General features: G+C 43.5%; 1 protein-coding gene across 3 annotated transcripts in view; it reads right to left on the minus strand.

The window, feature by feature from the left end:
* FBN1 (fibrillin 1) overlaps positions 1 to 24,240 on the minus strand; it is a 157,610-nt gene extending 133,370 nt beyond the window's left edge. For 2 of the 3 annotated variants that reach the window (XM_056346773.1, XM_056346771.1), the window contains exons 1-5: positions 23,897 to 24,042; positions 23,433 to 23,704; positions 9,581 to 9,663; positions 8,576 to 8,674; positions 1,449 to 1,544 (exon numbers count right to left, since the gene is read on the minus strand). In XM_056346773.1, the coding sequence (XP_056202748.1) occupies positions 1,449 to 1,544; positions 8,576 to 8,674; positions 9,581 to 9,663; positions 23,433 to 23,602 (448 nt within the window). In that variant the 5' untranslated portion in view covers positions 23,603 to 23,704; positions 23,897 to 24,042. Of the gene's footprint in view, positions 1 to 1,448; positions 1,545 to 8,575; positions 8,675 to 9,580; positions 9,664 to 23,432; positions 23,705 to 23,896; positions 24,043 to 24,144 lie in introns of those variants that run through there. The other variant, XM_056346772.1, reaches the window with a different exon arrangement.
* Between the last annotated feature and the right edge of the window lie 282 nt (positions 24,241 to 24,522).

The following is a 24,522-nucleotide window of genomic DNA, read 5'->3' on the forward strand; positions in this document are numbered from 1 at the left end:
CAATCTTTTCTTATTTCCTGGCCTCATTAGTATCACAAATTGATCTTTTCAAGACAGCATAATATAAACACAGTAAAAATCACAGCTTTTCTGACCTCTCAGAGCCTTCATCTTTGGGATGGCTACACCTAACTTCAAAATAACACCTCTTTCAAACTTTCAACAAAGAAACACTGAAATAGTAGAGACTGGAGATAGAAGGAAGAAAATTTCATCTCTGAACCCTCAAGATTTTTCCCTATTCAGAAGCAAATTTAAAAATGTATTTGCTCCTCTACCATAATAGAAAAATAATCCAGTATTAAAAGGCTGTTTGCTGATGTTAAATAATTCATGCTATTAACTAGGACAGCAAACTGTAACCAGCAGCTATTTTGACAAAGTTAATCCAAGATATTCTTCCCCTGTGTGACAGTCACTAGATTCAGAACACAGTTTTCCTCATAATAAACTCCAAAAGCAGCTGCTCTCAAAAATTAATCAGAAAATAGAACATTCACATGAAAAATGGCCTTTTAAATACAATTTGATGCTCATTGAGCAACATTATTCTTTGTTCCGTTTCACGTTCACTTCAGTAGAAAGGAGGTTTCCATTTATCCTCTTTTATCCACTTGATATTTCACAGAGAAGGCAGAAATACAATTCTTAATCCTTTCACCATGTGATCCTCTTCCAGATTATTAGGGTAAATTCCTGGTCCCACTGAAGTTCATGTAAAGTGTGCCATTGATTTTGACAGAGCACAAAAGGTTTTCATTAAATGAGCTAAACACATTTTCTCTGTCAGACCAATAGTTCACTAGATAGCAACATGACAGCCTTGGTTAAAAGCAGTGTTTACATCCTTATTTAAGTTACTTCACAGCATTCCAGCCAAGAAGACCAAGAGACCACCAGAGTCAGTTTGGGAGCGATTTCAAGCATCGGATCCAGGAATGCTGTTGACTCAGGATTGATTGAGGAAATCACAAATATGTCAATCAATGCTAATAAGGCTCATCAAAATGAGCAAAATTCCTAAAGCGTACTAGCAAAGTCTGAAGCAAACCTCTGTAATTAAAATAAAGCTTTGTATTTAAAAGCTTAATTTTGTCTATAGATGAAAACTGAATCCCATGTAAAACGGCCTATTGCTTTAGTGAGTGGGAAGCCCTAGAGGTCAATGGGAATTATGGTAGTGTGAGAACTACAGGATCAAGTTATATCGAATTATTATGAATTCACATGATGTTTATTTTAATAGTCTTGATGAGAAATAATTTACTCAGCATTCATTACGAAGTCATGTGTTCTCCTGTAAAATTCTACTGTACCTGATCAAAACCAAGGTCAAAATCAGTTGAAATATAGTGCTAAAGGGTGCCTAACCCACACATCCCAGAATTACTTAACTGTACACAGTACCTCATGCATATATCTATTATATTAATAAAAGTGTAACTTACGCTGTCCACAGTGTGTTCCCGTATATCCCTTCTGACAGAGGCAATGGTCATCACTGCAGCTACCTCCATTCATGCACCGGATGTTACAGTGTTGTACTTGAAAGGAAAAAAGATTTTCCTCAGTTATATCAAGCCAGTCAGAAACACTTATCTGTCTGCCAAGGGATTTATTTTTTTTTTCTTTTAGGGATTGATTCTATGACCTATAAACAAGTATTAGAAACCAAGGATGCACATTTCAGGACACACTTACAATGGCAGTACAGAAAACAATACTGATTGACAGTTCCTAAGGAATATAGGACATGGTGCAAGAACCTGACACCAACCACCCTTATTCACTGAACTCCAAGAGATTCCATATGAGCATAAACCCACATAAAAAATAAAGAAATTGTCTCTCAGTTTGCAACAATGAGAAAAAGCCAACAATAAGGGAAAAGTACTAAACTTCTGGCAGATACCACCAAGAAGAAAGAGAGTCTTATCATCTGGGCAATGGGGGAGAGCAGTATTAAAGGGAAGCATCTAAGGACGCTCCTGAAGGCAGCCCGGTTCTGCCAACACACAATACCAAAAGCTGATCGGCCCGGGTAGGACTTCTTGCATGAAAAGGAAAAATAACAGAGTGATTTCTTTCTGTATGCCATCTGTGGGCTCTCCCAGGTAAAGCTGCTGCCAGCTGCTGCACTCGGGGGCTGTGGAGCTCACAGACAACGCTTCCCCGGAGCCAACCACCCTCTCCTGCAAGAAGCAGAGGCGGGGGAGCAGCAGACGCTCTCCTCAGCCGCAGCCACACCATTTATAATGATTAACATGCAGCTCCAGTCCCATGCCAGTAACACTTAAAAGTCTGTGCTGCATTTTTCTATGTAATTTTCTATGCATTTTCTAGTAAGAAGGACAAAGACATTTTTTAAGTAGACATCAGGAGCGATTTCAAGTATGTCAGGCTCTTCATCAGGCGTAGAGAAGTGGGCAGGGCTCCTGACAAAGCGAAGTCCTCCTTACAGGTCCCACTGGCGGACACAGCTGTGCACGGGGCCGGCACTCCAATAAGCAGCCGGGAAATGGTTTCCCCCTTAACAGGAACCACATGAAAGGCTCCTCCCCAGATAGGATTACGGTCAGATCAGCATTTCGGAATGGTGATGGAGCACCAGATAGCTACACCACACGGTCTGAAACGCTCAGGACTGCAAAATAGAAATTGCGTGTCCCGCCAGCGCCTGTTGTTAACAGGTGCCATGCCAACCACTGAATTTTTCCTGTTGCACAAAGCCCTTAAGCATCATTTGGCTTTTTACAGTTCAGAAGTATGTGAATGGGAATTTTATTTTTATTTTCAAGTAGAATTAATATTTTTAACTGTATTGCCTTCCATAGCAATATCAATCCATAGAATAGAAGTTAATCATGCAGCTGGAGAAAGGTTTTAAAACAAACTAGCATTTAAAACACTGGTACTCTTAATTCTTCAATTATAAAAGTAAAAACTGTGTCTTACATTTCTTCTGTGTCTAATAGTTATGATACATCTTTGTTCTACTTTGGATGTACTTCAGTACTTCAGGCAACAAAAATGTACTAACATTCCTCAACAAAAAGTAAAATTGTCTGCAAATACAGAGTGAATATCTGGTGAAGATTTTTGGACAATGTCCTAAGTAGGTCAGAAAAAGGTATATAGTTACTTTAAAATGTGTAGTTCAACTTAATATACAATCTTAGAAAAACAGAGGGGATTACAAAAAGCATAGGAAATGATATCATCTGTCAAGCAGGGAAGGAACTTAAAAACCACAAACTGATTTCAATTAGAGTGAGTTATGCCAAGAGCTAATTTCCATTCCCACATGAAGACCAAAGCCATTTAAATAGTCTGAACTACATTTGAGATAAAAAGGTTAACGGTAGCTTATATGATGATTTTCACTTTGTTTATTCAAGTAAAAGTGAAGTATATTTCCCCGGTTTGGGATAAGCAGCAGTTTTACACATAACACATACACACACAAAGTTTCCATACTTTGTCTTACTGCTTCTTAAAGGAACTTTTTCAAGGTAAAATATTTCTTCCTCCTTCTAAAACTAAAATCATTACGGGAGACTGCTGGGACCCCCAGTCATCTTTATTAAAATGAGCCACTCAAATTAGTGAGCTTCCTCCCTTATTATCATGCAAGAAAATCAGTGGCATACAGTGAACTAATAATTTATTTTCTGCTCTCTTTTGAGAGAATGTTGAAAATAGTATTTCCAAAATCATACAGACTATTCTGAAATATTACCCTTCCAAAAGTTTATAGAAACACATGTGAAGACTGTCTGGCACTCAGATGATGATTTTAAGATTGCATTTTTGAAAAGTAGCACATTAATGCAGATCCAGAGTCTCTTTTCTCAGCTATATCAACAATTCCATTAATGTTAGCGGAGATATTCCAGTAAATGAAATAACCTGTTCCAAGGTATCACACTGACAGATACTCAAGGAAAAAGCACAGGAATTAGCAATAATGCTGGTAAATCAATGCATATAGCTTTGCCTTAGCTTGGCACGCACAGGAAATGTTAACAACATTAATAGATTATTGCTTTTAATCAAGTATTGTCCTCTTTTGGGTCCGATTTGTAAGCAGTCTGCACTGGAAAAGCCTGAAATCAAAACAGGAATAACTACAGGAACATAGCTTCATAAACCTGCAAAAGAGCCTGCGAGACCAAGTGCATCCACAGACACTTTGTGTGCAGGCAACATTTGCGTCATCGATGGAAGCAAAATAACAAGCTGTGTGCTTAAGCAACAAGTTCCTGAGTTTTTACATAAATCCTCAGCAGAAATGAGCGAGGACTTCACCACACCAAAAGCACAATCACCCCACAACTGCTCAGGAAACGTCCAGCTCACCAAGCAAACGAAAGGCAGCTCACAAAATGCAAACGAAACGCTGTCTTACTCTGCAATCCCAAACTAAGGAATGTGAGGTGTGAGGGTCTGCGATCCGCAGGCAGGAAAAGCCCTGCACCGAGGGCTGAGGGCGCACAGGGCCGGCGGGCACCACAGGAGGGGCTGCCCCACGCCTCTCCGTGCCACCGCCGAGGAAACATTCCCAATCCCGGCCATGCATGACGCAGGGCTTTGCCTGCCAGGAGCTGTAAACAAGGAATGACGGTCTCATCGCATCCCAGATGCTCCGCGTGCTTTCTCTGTCGGGTGGCTGCCTCAGGAAAGATGGCAGCTGGCACCAGGACACAGGCCTGCAGCACTGCACCAGGTGCTGAGAAAACCCGCGGCAGCCTTGAAAACACTGGAAATGTTTAAAATCCAAGAACTCTTACCACCTCTGACAGCAGCAGGATATAAGGGAAGGGGCCGAGCTCCAGTTTTTACGGCTGTTGAACGGAATCTGCCACAGCACCCCACGGAGCGAGGAGCGGGAGCCCGGGGCGCGAAGCCAAGGGCCCAGGCTCCAGCTCCCCCCCACAGCTCACGGTCTCTGAGGAAGACCTCGGCTCTCTGAGGAAGACCTCGGCTCTCGGCTGGTGCCCCTGAAGCTGCACACCCGGGGGGTGCAGAGCAGGCCCCATTTTACACCCCAGGCATAACCGGCCTGCCGGGGGAGCACAGACACTTGTCCCCACTAGCTGCCACCCCCAGCACCCCACAGCTCTCGCTGCCCCTGCCGCCGCTCCCATCCTTCACAGACAGCCCCAGCAGCACACACCTCCCGTGTTTACGCCAGCCCAAGCTGTCCAGACAGGTTGGGAGCAAAACCAGCGGCTGGGCTCAGAGACACACCTGACCCACAACCCTGGGGGCACAGGGGGTGCCTGATGCTGGAGGAGAGACCCTCCTCCTCAGTCACCTCCCCCACCCGCTCCCACTGGGGCAGAGCAGTGACTCCAAAAACATGGCGGGATCGCAGGGTACGGCTGCAACACAAACAGGGGCACGGCTGCAGCACGAACAGACCATGCCAAAGCAGCCATAGCCCGGGCTGTCTGGGAGGCAGCAGCGGAGCAGCCACCACAGGGCTGGCATGGCCAGGGTGTGAGACATCTCCCCACATGCGCACCTGCAACGTCAGAGCCACCCACACATCGGAGCCAGCAGGGGGGATGCCTCCACACATGGCAATCTTATCTCCGAGCCTACTGTAAGCATACCCAAAAATTCACTAATTACACAGGAATAACCACTACGCAGCCAGCAAGTTCATTGATGTCATGAAAATCCCTGCAAAGAAAACCACCAGCTGATCTTTTCAACCACGAATCTGATTCCTAAAGCTGACTCATAACCAGAAAAGTCCCAACAACTGACCTGCATAAGAATCAAACTTGAAAGCTTTGTTTTGCTTCCCAGTCCACAAGCTTTCCAAACTGCATTATTTGATTCTGGCAGACAATCAGTCTATATGGCCACCATGAATTCAGTTTCTGCCTATGGCTGCGCATGCTATAAAACCTGTGCCCCCTCCTGACTCCTTAAGGACTAAAGACACATGTAACCTAAAATATCCAAAAGTCAGCTCAGGCACATCTCATATTTCAGAAGCCATACATTTAATCCTGAGAAATCACAGCATTTTCACACATATTTGTTATTTGCATTTTGAATGTGACAAACCTGTATCATCTATTATTTTTTTTTAAATTTTTGTAATAAGACTTTTTTCTCATTTGTTAGAACATGTAATTAAAATCAAGTTCATGAATGCATTTTCTGAAAAAATGCTAACTGTTACCAATGGGAGTTGACAGTAACCCTTTGATTTTTTTATAAGTTTGTTTACTTTGTTTCCTAATAGCAGATCATAGCAATTGTGGTCTATTGTGTAAAGACATATTCCTGGATTTTGTCTACAGTGCCAACGGAGCAAATGGCTTACAGAAAATGTATGTTCTGTAAGTCTTAATGAGGTGCTGGGTCATAAACATTATTACACAAGAGTGCACAGAGGCAGCAGAGTCTTTTCAGCCTACAACAGCTTAGGACACTTTTGCTTTTAGAATTGGCTGGTCTCAATAAATAAAGGTGATGTGACCATACACACAAAATGTGTCTTAAATTATTGCACTGGTTAAACAAGATATAAACAGTATCTTTTTTAAGCCAACTTGCTGTCTGTTTGTAAAGTGTTAATACTTATACCGTATACAGAAAAGCAACATCAAAAAGCGGGCAAACCTACATAGCAATGCAAGGAAAATAATGTGAGCACCAATTAAAGCTTGTAATTCTGACTAAAGACTAGTAGAATATTCATGTCTAGGAGAAGTAATTGTCAACAACCAAAATAGCTATGTTATATAGGCCTTAAAAGCTTCTTGCTAAAAATACTGCAGTAAAGTCCTGCACCCATTTATTTGTGCAACTCCAATGAACACTAAGACTACGGAGATCAGTGGTAGAATATTTCAGAAAAAGAACCACAAGAAGAACTGTAACTTTACTCATACTCTATTTTTCTTTCAAGTCTTGATTCATACAATACTTCAGTGTGGCCTAAAAAAACCTAATGAGGTAATACTAAGGCCCACTTGTTCCTGCCTTTTACAAAGGTGCCAAAATATTTAACAGATGTAGGGATACATCTCCCCTTCTGTACCCTGAAGGGAACTTGGAAGAAGGTCATGCTTTTCTTTACTGGCTTACAGGGCTAAGGCATATGCACCCGGCAAAACAGTAGCTGCAACCTGAGGCAGACACACAACAACACACACGTTTGTGCAGCATTTTGCACCCCTCCTCCTTCCTGTACTCTCTGGAAGTTCCACAGCTCCATACTCTCCTCATGCTGGCCTCTCCCTAACAGTCATCACAGGAGCCTGAGAAATGGGTTGAACTACAAAGAACAATATTTACCATTTTAGTACATGTCATTCCATTACATTCCACAGTTGTTATTGGGTTTCCACTGTTATTATATGAAAAGGATGCTAAAGCCACAAGCTGAAGTGGTCAGTTTTGTGGGAAAACTCTTATCAAGTAGGAAAGCAAAAAAATAGAAAGGTAAAAAATACAGGGGCAAAGCAGACCACACATTGAGCCTGAAAAGATATTCAGAGTTAAAAGGATAACCATTTTGCATAATATTACAGACCTCAGCTTAGTGCATCCCCCACTGACACCAGTTAATATGTTGTTCAGATAGTTACAGGCATTTGTGGGAACCAGTTTCCCCCAAAATTCTTCCCAGAAAATTAACATACTATGTAAAAATCAAAATCTTCTGCATTCTAAGAGACAGGCACCATACTCAAATGAGAATACAGTGGACTTCACAGCCGGCATCTCAAGACATGAACTGAGATACTATCCCAAGCAATGAAGGATTTCTACTTCATATCAGATACTCATAAATTAGTCATTGAGTGATCTGGTTCATTGAATTAACTTAATTTTACTTGGTTTTTTCTGGATCTGGGGAACTCTCCTTGAAAACCTGAAATTTAAGCATTTCTAGGAAAAGTAATCTCTCTGAGAAGCTTCATTTCCAAAGCATTTGGGTTTTTTCTGATGAAAAGTCGTTCCACTTAAAAACCTGGACCGGTTCTGTATCTCTAGTACCTACAGAAGTATCACCTGAATAAGCTCAGCAGCATTAGATTCAGAAGGTAAGTGCTGAGCCTTGCAAGGAAATGCTATAATACTTGTAGGCCTATGTATGTAAAATACAGCATAGCGTCTGGCTTAGCAACCCCCAGAACGAGAGCAGAATTACAAAGCAAGCCAAATTCAGCCAGCTGTCAACAGTCATCTCCCTGTCGTTACAACTTTTTTTCTGTATATATGTGCATGTCTAGCGCTGAATACAGGTAAGGTATTTTCCAGAAATCAAGGAAGACCAGAATTAGTGTTACAGCCTGGCAAATTAATATAGCTTCCAATAAAACTAATTTGGTTTTAATTTGGCAAAACAAGAGTGTCACCAGTAGCTAGTCTCTGGGTAATTCTTCAGTTTCATCATAGGAGGCTATGCTTTCTTTCCTATGGTAAAAGTATGTCTGGTGACTCAGACATTATTTGTCTTAAATATTGACCACTGAACTATCTTACATATCTTAGTAGCTTCACAGACTCAAAAGAGCAGTATCAAAGACACAGAAGAAATACTTACTTGATTTTGAACCACAGGAGGGGGCTATCTGACCATTTGGGCATGTGCACATGTTTGGTCTAGAGCAAAATCCATCCCCACAGGAATGTCTGCAGATTGCTATAAAGAAAACATAAATGCCTTTAAAATGTGTTTCAAAAACCCCAAATACACAAAGAACACCTGATAGAAAATATGCACTCAGTACCGTAACATAAATATCTACAAACTCATTAACTTGCAAACAACAGATTCCAAAACAGTTCTTCCTGTTCACCTACAGCACTATAGGAGACAGACCTTCACAGCCTTTTATGAAAAGGTCTGGGAACATGCCACAGGCCACACTAGATAAAGGGAGATTTCCTTGGAAAAGTGAAACTGTGGTCCACTGGACTGCTCTTGGAGGAAGGATGGCACTGAGGCAGCATTACAACGCTCCCTTTATTTCTGCACCAGACACACAAAAGCATAGTAACTCCCACTTGACAGCACACTGCCTGCTATCTCTGGAGGCAGTCTTACCAGTCTTAGCCACAGTGCCTTTAACAAATATTTCTGGTAAACTGCACCATTACACGTGAGCATGCATACAGCACTATGATGTATGTATATACATATTTATATCCCTAACACAGGTATTACAGGGATATGGTCCAAACAAGCAGAGAAAATGCACTTGCTGGCCCAATGCTGTTGCCTCCTTCCATTTACCTAAATAGATTAACATATTCCACAGCTACTTGCTCCTGAGTCCACACACACCCTGGATCCCTTTCCCACAGACTTAAACAGAACATGTGGATGAGATTAATCCTTTGTTAAATACTGGTATCACATCACTGTATTGTAGCCCACAAAACTTGGTATATTAGCTTAATATATTTAAAATGGTAAAGAAATGACGTGCAGCTGCTATTGAAATTGTATAGAAACACATTTCAGTTCTGGTATACAATTAAAAATACCCTGACATAGAGGGACGAAGATAAACCTCAGTCATAACACATAACCGCATTAACTTACGGACTATGCATTGGTTTCCACCAGGTAAAGTTTTCCATCCAGGGCAACAGTAAGCATTGTAACGTGATCCACACACATTTGGTCTGGAAAAAAAAAAGGACAAATTCTTCTTTTTACTCAGAAACATGTTTTAAAAGTAGAGGCATAAAGAGGGAAAAAGTAAATCACTACAATATACATTTCAATAATTAAATCTAGAAGTGTTGTATGTTTTTAGCAGAACTAGATGCCTTTGGATGTTGGTTTTTTTACGTAACATACACTTTTACAAATCGAAGATTACATTATAAACACAAATCAAATCAGTAACATCTGAGCAACAGGAACAGAATGGGTAAACCTTGTCTCATGTCATCCCATATCTAGAAAAGGAGCATACAGGAATATTGAGCTAATCTCCCATTTAAATACAAAATGAGGGATCACATCCATCACCGTTAGTGAACACAGAGGAAACCTAGTGCTCTTTGAACAGTAATGTTTAAGCTTCAGGCTGCTTTCTCTTCTTTACTCTGAAGCACTTTTACTGTTCCCTGTTTTGTCCATGAGCAAAACTATGTCTATATGTATGTACAAGTGAAACATCAACCATGACATCAGCCAAATAAATGAGCCACAATATGCCGATGCTACATTAGCACAAATTACTTTCCAAAAAAATCAAGGATGTGGGTGCATGTAGAGAGATGGGGTCCTGTGAAATGAATACGAAGGGCCTACTGCCCTTCTTAAATGATGGATCCATAGGAGTTTTTCTTTTCAACCCATTCCTCTCATTCATATTTACCCTTTCAAATAAATATATCACTAGAGTTTACTATTGAAAACTGACATGATGTGACACTACTCCTGTCATGATTTTATTGGTAAAAAATATGAAAGTTGAAATGGTTCTATGCCCCTCACAGATAACAGATCTTTTTTTAATCTATCTTGTCCTATTTAATACATCTATCTATGCAAGTAAAGCTAGTAAGAATAGCTTTAGAAATGGGAAAATCTACCTCCTTTTATTGTATGTTTAAGAAATCTATCAGAGCAAAATTTTACAGTCTTTATTAATATTGTGAACAATTACTCAATAGATTAATGCAACTAAAGCCAGCTATAAAATTCCTAGAATCTGCTTTATTAAAATGCCATATACAGATTAGAGACAGATTTAAAGTGTTTATTGTTTTAGGAAAGATTTTCTATTATTATTTTGTCCTTGGTCTTTCAGAAAGTTCTTCATCCCTAGTATTGCAATGTCTAAGTAAACAACAGTTACCTCATATGGTGAGGCAACTTAAGACAAACAATCTTGATATATACAAACATTTATTTATGCTCATTTCCTAACTAACAGGACTTTTATACTATATTTATTTAGGGATCTGCACTGTTAATGCAGTTTCAAGTATTCTGATTACACTAACTTCAGTGACATCTAGTCTTTTCCTTACGCGCTTGGCCAGAAACGACTGAAGTCAAAGCAGACACTGCCATTACCCTCCACTGGTTCTGGATAATACAAAGTGGTAACCGAGGTGAACGTGAGCAACACAACTGGACTTGTTGCAGGGCCCTTTCTCCTTCCTGCAAACTGGTGTTACAGACTCAAAGTCTTATTCATATAATTCCAATGTATTCAGTTTTAGTAATGTCAGCTACTTCCCTGCAGGGCTATAACCATGTAACTTTCCTAGAGTTCCCTGTTCATCAATGCCAAATGTTGCTCCACAATCATCTGCCAAGTAAGACTGGCAAGCAGACAAGTAAGATTGCTTTTCACCTTCTCCAGTCACAAGAAATAACGGAACTTATTAAGACAGACAGAATGAGTTTGTTGCTACCTGTTAAAACCTACAGGCATAAACCACCCGTTTCCGATCCAGGTTGGTAAGAATCTATAAATGGCTGACCATAAAGTGATGTTTAGGTACTCTGTCAAATTTCAGTCTCAGCAAGTACATGGCTTTGGGGACCATCTGGTCCGAGTTAAGAGTCAGAAGCAGATTTCTGTGCCACGGGGAAACCCGATTTTTAAAATCTATTTCCAAAATGGGGCTCTGAAAACCTAGATGAGCCAGCATCCAATGAAGTCAGAGACCCGGGGAGCCTCGAAGCTGTCCACCGGGTAGGCTAGGCTGTACATCCAAGAAGCTCCAACTCGGATGCAGCAAGCTTAGCTTCGTAAAAAAAAAAAAAAAAAAAAAAAAAAGTCATCAAATTGTACTTCCATGGAACACTTTGAGCCTGACAAGTGCATTTTCCAGTGGAACACTTTTTCCTCAGAAAGCTGCTGTCTAGCTTATAAAAGAAACCTATATTAAGGTCTGAATGTTACTTCTTTGAGAGGGAGGGAGTGTCCTTTACTTCTGCCTATTTGTAAAATGTCTTTTAAAAGAATTCATTTTGAAGGTTACATTCATTGATATTTATGAGGTGATCAGACACTATGGCATTAAATCCTGAAAAATAAATAAATAAAAGTATTCAAGGGAATAACAATCTACCTCATGTAAAATCACGAAAACCATCAATCAAATTGTAAAGGGTCAACCATGGTACTTAAACAGCTACCCACTGTTGTGTTTAATAGAGCATATTTTCCTGCTGATATTATAGGCTATGAATACTAAAGAAGCATTTTATATTGTTATAAAACTGTTTTCCTGAACAGCACTACAAGCAAAGTTTGGTTATAAAATGTGATTTGTGACGGTAAAATAAGCACAAATGCATCTATACAGCCCAAGCCACCTGCAGTGCCCACAGCACCTTCCTTTCACTCCAAAGCCCAGAGGGAGACGGCACCTCAGGGACAAAGCTGTTCCCATTGCAATTTAAAAAAGACAAGTCTTTCACTTTTAGAGTCACTTACAAACTCGTAAAGTATAAAAGGATTTCTGTAATGGTATGGTGCTGAGAGGCAGTATGACTGATGCCCAAAGTTTCATCAAAGACGTCCAAAACAAACAAGTAATTATGTCTCAGATTAATGATATTTAAGTACAAATTCAATAGCAAAATGAGTTGAATAATTATCAAAAGACATTAGCCATCAACTAGAAAAGTCTTAGAACAGCAGAGAGAAAAAAAGTTCATCTGGAAATTCTGATGACTAATGCTTGAGAATGACAGGTCTGGCTGACAGCATCTGCAAGCACCAAACTAGAAGATACTCTTCTTCAGGAACAGCCTCGGGGAACCTGCACCACCATGACAAAGTAAAGCTTTGTGTGTCCTTTCCACCCGTGTGGGGATGGACCCCGGGCAGGACTGCAGCATCGGCTCCTTCAGACGGGCACACCAGGTCCTGTGGCTGCAGCACAGCCTCTGCCCATCATGCATTCTCTAATTAATGATCTCCCTTCTCCATGGGGCAACACTGACATTGTCCCATCAAAAGAACCAACTGGGTCCATCCCTTCCTTGCTACTCCAGCTCTCAACGCCCCGGCTCAGCAAGGATGAATGGTTGCCTGGCTCTCCTAAATTCACGATCAGCCAGCAACTGGGGGTGGATTTGTGGAGCAGGCACACAAATGTAAAATGATGGGAAGCAAATCATGCTAAGCTTGGCAGTGCCTCCTTATCAGGCACAACCGGGCAGTGAGAGCACGCCAGAGCCGGAGAAGCAAGGGAAGTGTTCAAAAGCCCTGTGTGAAGCTGGCAGCAGGGAATGCCACCCAGCCTAGGCACAGCAGGGGCATCATGGCTGTCCTCTCCAGGGCCCTGGCAGAGACACAGTTGGAGCCCTGTGCTGCAGCCTGCCCGGGGGGGTGTGCTAATTCTGTACATCCCCGCTCTGCCCTGCCTGTGACCTCTTGAGGAAATTACAGCCCTCTCTCAAAGAAAGTGTTGCCCATCTGCAGCTCCCACGGGAGGAAGAGTTTCTGGCATTGCTGGCAGCAAGGCTTCAGGCGGAAATTTTGTCAGCGGCACTGCCATGCACCAAGCCACCCTGGTGTGACCCAGTCTGAACCAAACCCAAAGCGTGGGTCTCATATTAGACAGAGGCCAGATAAAGTGGGCAGAGAGCAACTGAAAGAGTAAGAGACAGCTGAATACCAATCACAACTGAGGTGAGCTGCAGGGATACTGGGAAGGGTTTCCAATCGCTCCTTCAGCTCACTTTTCCTCTCCCTAGGAAAACACACAGGGTTTCTTCCTTGCAAGAAAATGTTTAATGAAGGACCTTTATTAATTGTTTGGCTGAAGGCGTATGTTTAACATAACGTAGGGACCCAACTCTCTGTCACAAGAGATACAATTTAAAGCAAATCATCAGCCAATGGTTACTTTTTGAGAAACCTTTGCCTATTTTTCTTCTTTGGTGAGTAATGCTGGTACCTGCTAAAACTGTACCTAGAATTAATTGCTAATCGTTTCCACATAGAATCGGAGCGGTGCTTCCATGCTTGCACTGGGAGTCAAAATGAATGACAAACTGCACCTGAAAAACGGTATGCTGGTCTTCAGAATGCAGTTGTCTAAGTCTGATAGAACCAATGCACTAAGAAGTAGTAGCTAAGGCTCCACAATGTGAAGAATAGCTTTTACTAGTAATTTTCCAGAGACACACAATCAGATCTATACCTTCTGCTGTAAAACAGCTTTATGTACCTTCCCAAATTTCTCAGCACCTCAGAGTAAATGCTAAAAGCATGGAGTGGCCCAGCTCTGCTGACTCTGCTGGAGCTTTACTCGGCTTTCCCACTGAATCTAGAATTTCCATCCTTTTGAGGTACTCCAAACCTTAGTGGACATGGCCATGAGCAACGCAATTTAAGTTCACCCTGCTCTGGGCAGGGGTTGGACCACACGGCCTTCCAAGGTCCCTCCCCACCTAAATGACAGAAGCCAGGTACTTAGTGCACAACTTAGAGGTCAATACCAAAAGAACCTCCTTTAGCTGCACTGGTGCCTGCCCCCTCCTCCAGGAGGGGTGGATGGACTACAGCAAAAACCATCGACATGGGTCTGCACTTAACATGCATAAGCCTCAACTCCAGCTACCCCAAATACTTTAAACAGGGATTGCTTCTCTGTTGTTCAGCTAAATATTAGAAAACAGGATGTTTTTAGTCACTGTGCCCATTTTTGTCGTTCAGTGAAGGTTACTAAGAGGACTCTTGAAGCTATTTATTTCAGTCATTTACAAGGAAAATCTAGGAAACAATGCTAGACTCCGAAAGCAAACACAAAATTCAGCTTCTATTATCCTATAAAGGATAAGTATGCATTTTTAAGCAAATTATATATTTTTACATACAAAGGATTGCATCTGATATACTCATTTTTATCATGCAATAAGTAAGCCTGGATGTTTGTGCCATGCAGAGAGCCTAATATGATAACTATTTCTCACTCTAACAGTAAGGATACTGCTGTCCCAGAATCCTGGCTCGGTTCAACTAAAAAAATAACATGCTGAGCAGCTCTATGGGTATCTTTGGCTCCAGCCTACGTGCAAGTCAAGAGTTCAAAATGACATGCAAGTTTCCTGCAGCAATACTGAACAGTTCTCTAACCCTAACTTCCATCACACTGTGACAGCTAAATACAGCAATCCAACAACAGCATTTGACATTAAGTGAATTCTTCCACACTTGCTCTGAAAATCTGACAGTGTCTTTTGCAGGGACAGGCTCATCTAACCTGACAGCCAGGCATTGTTCTCATTCATCGCCAGCAACAGACGCGTTTCTGGCACATATTCCCTCATTGTTCCACTTGAGAATGACAGTGGGTCCAGTTCGACACCCCATCTACGTGGCTGTACAAACCATGTAAAGTGCAAGTATACCACCAAAAAAACTATCTGCTGGGCCAGACAAGCACAGCTGGTAAACAGGAGGGATCCAGCAGGTAATTTCTAAAAATTAATAAAAAAAAGTGCATTCAGGGGACAAGAAATCATAGGACCTTTCAACCCTGGTAGCACTAAATAGCATCCCACCAGAAACAGATGTAACTGTGGTCTAGGGTAATGCTCAGCTCTCCAGACATCACTTCCAGCAAGAGAACAGGGAGAAACCAGTTTACACCTCCAGCACCACCGACCACACTCAGCATGTACCTGCTAATGGCTATGGATGGAGGCAGGCTTCTAACAGTCTCTGAAGAGAAAGCACACAGCAAGCTCAGCACCTCCGCCAGCCTGCACCGTGCGCTGAGCTGAGCAGCAGTGCAAGGACCGGCATGGGGCATGCTGGCCAGCCGAGCCCCAATGCTAGCCAGCCCCTTGTCGAGGCTTTTCCAGAGTTTGTAGGATGAGCCAGTGCTATCTACCATCCCCACCTTGGAGCAAACATCAGCATTTAGGGAGTCTCATAAACCTGGCATATAGCCACACCTGTCAGTGAACGCCCTTAGGTGTTAAGCAGCGCCACTAACTGGTGTTTTAAATCTTCCAGTAGCCAAAAGGAAAGCACTGTATTTTAGGTGAGTGAGCAGCGTTTCTCTTCTTCCCTTCACAGCACACTACTGTATCCTACCCTTTGCCTCTCTCCTTGCTGGGAGAGTGATACCGTGTTTTCAAAAGGCCAGTTACAGGCATGCCTGCCATAAGGCAACAGGAAAACCCTGTCGACAGGATCCCACTCTGTTTTAGTTCACCTTGCCCCTAGCAGCCACTGGTAATTTACTCTGCATACAGGAAGAGAAAAAGATGAAATATCAGAGGGAAAAACAAAGAAGAAGAAAAGAGACAGGAAAAAAGTGTTCCTGAAAGGAAACAAATTTTAGTTTCAAACATCAGCTGAACATCACTGGATATTCTGATGTCCTCCAGCAAAAAAATGAGAGAGGGAAACTTGAAGAAGAGCATGAAAATGATTAAGACTGTAGACAAAAGAACTGCGGCTTTCATTTGGTATTTCTGAGGCTTTAATGGTCATGAATCATTTCATAAAATGAGAAGTAGAAAGGAAAACAACAGATTCTCCAGCAAGTCAACATTCAAAATATTCTTCCAGATAAAAGCTGGAACTCCTTCATACTTCAGTGAAGATCTATAAGCAAAACCAGAAGGCACAGGTTTTAATTTAACAGGCTACATTTTACCTCCCAATGTACCTTCCAAAGAAGAGCCCAACTTCACTGAACTGTCACAAAAAAAAGCAAATGATTCTTCTCATGCCTCTCTACCTGCACATCAACCTTAGCATGAATGAGGCTGTTCAGCAGGTCTGCAATCCTTTAAAAATAAATAAATCTGAATTGGGAAAGTCAGAACGGACAGGAAAACAACCAAAGGAGACATCCACAAGACAAGACCAATATGCTACAAACATATTTTCCAGCACAGTGCGATGGTTAATCAGAAACACTCCAGGCCACAATTGTTTCATTCTACAAAAATATTTACTGAGTCTGGGGAGTAAGACCAAAGTGACACACATGCATCTATATTGTCTTCATCTTCGGAGTTCAGCAGGGAGATGAAGACAAACAAGATGGAAGGTGATCTTACTGCAAGGTGGAAAAAAACTAACGATTAATTTGTTACTATTTCCCTATGTACACATTTGAAGAATCTCAGCTCCTGAAGTCTTGTTTAAGTAGAGATGGCCTCCTATTAGCCAATGTCTACTACAGTTCTACCAAGAGGAAGTTTTCCTGGTGATACACGTGGCTAAATAGTTTGGGTCTTGCGTTTTGGGTAGTACTGTTCTAATAATCACAGGCTGCTGAGTCCATGAACTTATCTGACAGTGTATGAATTTCATATATAAAACATTCAAGTTTGCAAGACGGAAGATGAACGGCAATGAGAAAGACTGTCCTAGGTGAGCAACGCTGCTAGCAACACACCACAGGAAAGGAAAATAAGCATACAGGAAAACAGAACCTGCAACTTTATTCAATAAGGATCACTGTAAATGAAGCTGACAGATGGATTGGCCCCGCCAAACCCTAACCCAGTGATCCTCCCATTGCTCCCAAACCAACTGAGAGCTGCCCTATGCTTACTTCAGGTCTGCATCCTCAGGCCCAGTATTGCCCCAGAAGTTCTGGCACAACAGCATGAAGTTGCACACGTAGTAGCTTATCCAGTCAACAAGGCAAACAAACCCATAACAGACTTAATCTGGTGAACAGCCTGTGGAACCACCACTGAACACAAAATGTGTCCTCTGCTGGCTAACAACAGGGGAGACTTCTACTTTTATAAACCTTAAGTGGGCTCCTGATTGAAGGAAGTGCAGCTATGGTTAGCATCCCAGCTATGGGCCAGAGGCTTCTTGGGCATCCTCCAAACTATTATCTCTGGAAAGCTGCACTGCAAACTGCAAATTACTGAATCCTGTTGCCACCAGACACACTCTCTACAGATGCTGTACTTCCCCACAACCCTTTAAGCCTCCAGTTTCTAAAGACTGAACACCACCCATCCCCCCTTGATAAAGTTTTATTTAAACACCAACAAATTGAGATCAGAAAGTCTCCAGAAAGGCAACACTGCACAGAAGATTAGATAATTCCATCACAAATCCATGGAAGAAATGTATTACCTAGAATACAAGGGAAGAAACAAAGAGCAATCCATGGCATCTCTTGTTTTCTGAGTAAGAGCTGTAGCATACATCTGTTTCTAACCTGCCAAGCAATTAAGTCATAGCCAAAATCAGCCTTACATAGGAACCCTCAGGATGGAGAGCAGCAAGGCACCTTCCCGTGATGGGACAGAAAGTGGCAAACCCAATGTGAAACTCTACTCGCTCTATACCAAGTAGAAACCCATCACAGGCCAGCTGTAACTTGTTCTGCAGCGTCTGGGTCAGCATAAGAGGCCAACCTGACACAGCTAAGAGCGACGCAGACCAAAATAAATACATAAATAAATAAAACTAAAGAAGTAAATATAAGAGGGGAAGAAAAGAAAATAATTACATCCAATCCTGCCCTCCTGATCTTCAATGTATCACCTTGGCAAAGTGGCGCTTAGTGACAGCAAACCTGCTTCATCTGAGTCCCCCGAGACAATTTTACAGTATTTCCAAAACAATCATGTTCCATACAGTACATCAAGAATGTTGCTATACTGTTTATTGTAGCTTTTTTCCTCTGCTCTATTTGTGACTTACCATCATTGAATGGGGAAGAAGCACTTCTCAAATGTGTTTTAGGGGAGGTGGTGGTCCGATTCAAATTTCAAACAACAGACACATGGCATTTCAAAACCGTTTGTGTGTGGCTACAATATAATACGAGAAAAGATGGCAGAGGGGAAGATTGGCTAAGTATCACACATGCCCAAGACACTCACTAGTGAAAGGGAGACCACAGCAGTACCCACCAAAGGTTTTAACCATAGGATGGTTGTTCACTGGCATGCCCAAAATTAATTGAATCCTAATTCTGCACTATGAACTATGCAGGCCCAGAAGTCTATCCTCATAAACCAGAACTGGGATTAAGGCCATGCCTTTTAAAGAGATGGTGTCCGAGTGACACCATCACACCAAGATTTAGATGTCTAAGTGGGGAGTACAAGGACCACGTAGGCCTGAAGATCATTTACTTTTTGCCGGTTTTCTTCCAGCTAAAGAATGCTAGCACGCAAGCTCTGCATTGCTACTAGCTCTGGATAAAGCAATCCAGGGCACACTGTTGGTCAGACAGCTTTCCTTAAATGCATTCAAAAATTTCCATATAGTATTTAAACTAGTATATCCCAAAATGTAATTAAAACCTATTGTGGCAGCCAGGGGAAGACATCTATACAATCAGAACTGAAAACAACGTTATTCCCTCTTCAAATATTAGCCCCTCAGCAAGTGTTAATAGCAGCTATCGCCAGCCACAGAATAGATTGGGTACTGGCTTCTTGCTTGGTTCTGTCTGCTCTCCCTGCTCCTCATCCACACACATCCTGCTCCCCAGAGAAAGTCCCACCTACATCATATCGCATCATACAGTCCTACTGGAAGAAGGGAAACATGTACACGAGACACAGTGCCAAGATCTATGAACTCATTTCACTCTAGAACTGGATATCCAAGGATAACGTAATAACAAAATAAAAGTATCACAACGACTGACAAATAAATTCAGAGAGGTGCAGAATCTTAATGCTGCATGTAGTTGCCGAGGGCTTCAGGTTTTACATTAGGATGCACCAGCATAAAAGTTCTTCATCCTCCATACAGGCTTCACCCCGTCATGGCAGAGGCCTGGAAGGAGCTCAGCCATGCCGCCTGGAAGCCAGCTAAGTGCTCTAGCATACCAGGTATTCCAGAAATTTGCAGGTATTTTGAATTAAGATATTTATTCCCAATTACTCGGGCTGCCTCCTGCTCACAGTGACACTGACAAGGTGTGGCACCAGCAGCTGGCCAGAGGTGTGCAGGCCAAAAGTTGTAAGAAAAATGTTTGAGGTTTTTCAGTATAAACCTATATTTACTGGTACAGAAAGTCTGCTTTTCTTCAGTGGACTTTTAGTGGTAAATATTGGTTTAAAACAAAAACCAGAAGCCTTAATTATATAGTTGAATACTAGAATTATGTTATAGATTTATAAGATTTATTTTATTTCAGGGAGCAGTGATGCATAAAAAGGGTCAAACCTAACTGAGTTTACTCAATTAAGTGTATCGGTAAACCTGTGGACTTCATTTGCGATGACCAAAAGAAATTGGTCCAAAAAAACTCAATCCCCTGTTGAACAGCTTTAATCCAAGAGTTTTAGGAATAATTTTTGAGCCAGCTATTCCGTTCTGCAATATTCACTATCATTCAACTTAATAAAAACAAAGAAATTACACCATTTTCACACAAATACATGTAATTAGCATCTTAATTAGAGTCATGTTTAGGGGATCCAGAGGATAAAAGTATATTTAAGTAACAGCTTATTATTTTAACTTGCTGAATCACAAAAGATTCCAAAAAATTTCCATGAATAGAGAATCTAATTGTATTTTGAAATAATTACTGCCTTTATCCTGATTGCTTTCTGATCATTTAGAGGCACCAGCACAAAAACATACATCACCTTAGACCAAAACCAGATAGCATTACAGGGACTTCACTGCTAATGCCTTCATTGCTGCACCAATTTAAACTACATGAGAAGCAAGCTTAAAGTCTTAAAATGGGTGCATAAGAGGCATTTCCACAGAATTTATAATTATTAAAGTTAAAATATACTTCTAGAATCACGTTGTATGTTCAGACAGCTCACTGGCATAAACAATGAGGCAAAGGTCACAAGGACGAAAGCAAACATCTCCTGTGAACAACAGCTTGCAGTAAAAAATGGTAAGTGGGAAAAAACATGAGAATTGAAACAGACCTTAGGCTTCTTCATTTTAAACATACAAGACCATTATTCACACAGAGCCTAAGCTCAACACTTTTAAACGCTAAAAGACTTTCAATAATCATAATCAAACAAACAAAATATCTAGATGTAAAAGGGTTTCTCTAAAAATGTATCCCCATGCTCCTACCATCAGAGCAAAAAGTTCATTGCAAAAAGAAAAAAAAGTCTTAGTCAACTACAATAACATGAAAATAGTTTCCCAGCATCTGTTATGACTTGTATTACAACTCTCGGATTCCCAAATGTATTTGTACTGATGAACACATTTAAAAAATAGTATGTCTTCTTGTAAAACCACATTTTTAGTGTTTTAGTCCTTCAGTAACAATGAATTCTCCTTGTCTAATACATATACGGTTCCTATACATTCAAAATATGTTTTCCATCTGGCTTTCCAAAGAATTAGTTCCAACCTTGTCTGTTAAAATGACAATTCTTTTTATTCATACTGTACAGTACAGTACCACACCTAAGGAAGCGCTCACAATTTCTAAACTGGAAATACCCAGCAGGATTCAGCCAACAATGATCAAGATGACTGTGTGTTAACAATCTCTTCCAAGTAATTTGGGAACTCAACACTCAGCCTCAAATGAGAGTTACAGAAAAAGGTCTAACAAGCAACCCGACCAATGATTTTTGTCTTTACTGTGTCTCAGATCATCTGGCAAATAACTATATCCTTGTCAAGAACTCATTTCCCAAGGGCATTCATTCAGATTAGTAATACTCCAAACAACTGACTAGATATAAAATACCTAAAACTGATATTGCCATTACCTCTACATTTGCAGATTGCTAAGTAGCTAAGTAACTCATAATGTGCAATAAAAGAATCATTGCAAAGTACATAAGATATGGAAGGCTTCCGTTTAACAAAAAACCCCACTCATAAAACTAAATACTCACCCTCACTCATTTTAGATTCCAAAAATAGTTAACACTTGAAGTGTCATCTCTTGATGCACTATTATTACTGTCTAAACAGCAGTTTTAGAGTAACAGTTAACGTCCACCAAGTCCCTCAAGTCAGCACATGTGTGCTAGATGGCATATTCTGTCCCACTGATCAGAAAACGGTGTTTGTCAGTTTGATGTTAACTCAGAGTTCTATCATGAGAAAGCTTATTAAAGCATTCTGAAGAATAAAGGCACCTTCTAAAAAATATTTTTCCTTATCACCTTTCATTGCTCGCAATTAGTTCTACAAACTTGACTATACATCCTCCTAGCCTCCAAGGTTTTGCCACAGGAAGGATCTACTTTGTCCAGCTGTTTCTCTTGTGACAAGGTATAAGGAAATGAAAGAAGAAAGTCTCACCCTACAAAATCAGAGCCTTGAAAAACAATAGCAATAACTTGCATCCATTTTTGCAGCACGGGGACCTAAAATCATAAACCTTTTCCAATCAAGTAAGCATTTAAAAAAGCCAAGAGTGCAAATCTGAATATAAATACATACTACACACTATACAAATTTGAGGCAATTAGCAAGAAACTAAAGCGTATTCATCAAGGCCTCTAAGAATAAAGCTGTAATAGCTCCTTTTTGAGGAAACCGGGAAAAGAAAACAGCCTGCATCCCTTACTGAAACATAACTATCTCTATATAATTTTTGCTATGTTTGCCCTCTGCTGAAAAGGTGCACTAGAACACCTGAAAACGGATACCCCTTTTTTTTCTTCCAATATTGCAAGCCTTTCACCTCTACAGTGAACCAAGTTTTCAACAGTGCACACACGCAATGCCTTTCAGCTGACTTAACTGTTTTTCATTGGAAAGGTGTTCCATTAGAACTGGGGAAACAGTTTGCCTGACACAGATTTACCCTTTGAAAACCCACTCTGCTAAGCGTGCACCACGACGATTTTAAACTCCTGTACGCTTAGGTTCACTCATGCTAGCACTAGATAGCTCTGATACCAAAAAATGGTCCCTATTCTTCCCTCCGTCTGTGCCATGCCCAGGTCACAAGGAACCCCAGGCAAGCAAAGCCAGTCCGCTTGAGCACACGAGAAGATGCACATCGCGAAAGGTTTAAGGTGGAGATGAAAGAGGACAGCTAATGAAAAGGGCATGCTGTGGTCTCCGGGCCCCATCGCTATTCTACTTTATGCAAAGCAGAAGTACGGGACGCGGGAGGAATGCGCAAGCCCGCAGTGTGCCTTTATCTACGTCTCTCCTAGAAGCTAAATTAGCAGCCTCCGAGCTGCTGCGGCTCGTCCCCGCGAAGCATCACCCACCCGAGGGCGAGGCGCGGCTACAGCGCGCCGGGGACCGGCACCGCGCCCGCGGGCAGCGGGGGGCCGGCAGGGCGGCCAGGCTCCGCGCCCCGGGATGCTGCGGGCGGCGCCCACCACCCCCCGGCCCCCCCCGCCCTCGGCAGCGGCAGCCCCCGGGGGGGCTCCCCCACCCCCGCCAGCGCCCACCGCCAAGGGACAATGGATACGGGCGCAGGGATGCCGCCGCCGCCGCCAGACCCGCGCCGGCTCCCGCACCCCGCCGCGGCGCCCCGGGGGCCCGGCCCGCACCTACCCTTTGAGCGCGTCGTGCCCGCCGCCGCCCTGCCCTCGCCTCTTGGCCCGGCTGGCCCGGCTCTCCTTGGCGCTCACCCCCTCGGCGTGCCCGGCGGCGGCGGCGCCCGCCTGGGACGCCCACAGCACGGCAACTCCCAGGGCGATCCCCAGCAGCCGCCCCCGCCACATCGCGTCCCCCGAGCTCCGGGCTGCGAGCGGCCGCCGCCTCCTCTCCGCCGCCGAAGTCCGCCGGTCCCCGCCGCCCTGTCTCCGACCGGCCTCTCCGAGGCGCTGCGAGGAGAGAGAAGGGGAGGGGGGGTGTTAGGGACCGAGGAAAAGCGGGCGCGGCCGCCCCGCGCCCCCCGCCGCCTGCCCCCGCGCCCCGGCGCCGTCGGCCCCCGGCCAGCCCGGCGCTCGCCCGCCCGCGGGAGGCGGCGGCCGCGGGGGATGGCGAGGGGCTGCCCGCAGCCGCGCCGACTCTACCTTCCCTCCAACGGCATCCGCGGGGGCTCCCGCACCGCCGCGGGCAGCCCGCGGCCGCCGCCACCGCTCCCGGAGCCGCTCCGGGGCTGGAAGCGCCCCCCGGGCACGCACCCTCCCCCGGCCGCCCGAGCCGGGCACCGGGCGAGCCGCGGCGGGCGGAGCGCGGTGCCCGGCCGGGCGCGCCGTGGCAGGGAGCCCCGCGCCCAGCCCGCCCGCCCCGGGGGAAGCCCGCTGCGAGGGGCGCGCACCCGCTGGAGCCGCCGCCGCCGCCGGCTGCCGTTCCCGCTGCTGTTCCAGCTGCGGCCGCTGCACCCACCGCTGCTCCAGCTGCGGCTCCAGCTGCCCCCTCCCTCCTCCTCCTCCTCCTCCTTTTTCCCCTCCTCTCTCCCCCCGCTCCTCTTCAAGTATCGCCCGCGCACCACTTTCTCGCGAGAGAGAGGGGACTAAAAATGTCCCCCCACCCCCGAACCGCCACCCGGGGGGCTCCCGGGGCGCTCGGCGGCCACCGCGGCGGGAGGCCCCTGGGCAGCCCCGCGGCGGGTCACCTGCGGCGGGCGGCGGGCGCGGGGCCGCAGGGATGCTCTGCCCCGAGCGGCTGCCCGGGGGCCGCGGGCAGCCTGCGGTCC

The sequence above is a fragment of the Falco biarmicus genome, chromosome 7 (assembly GCF_023638135.1).
Source record: "Falco biarmicus isolate bFalBia1 chromosome 7, bFalBia1.pri, whole genome shotgun sequence".
NCBI classification, from domain to species: domain Eukaryota; kingdom Metazoa; phylum Chordata; class Aves; order Falconiformes; family Falconidae; genus Falco; species Falco biarmicus.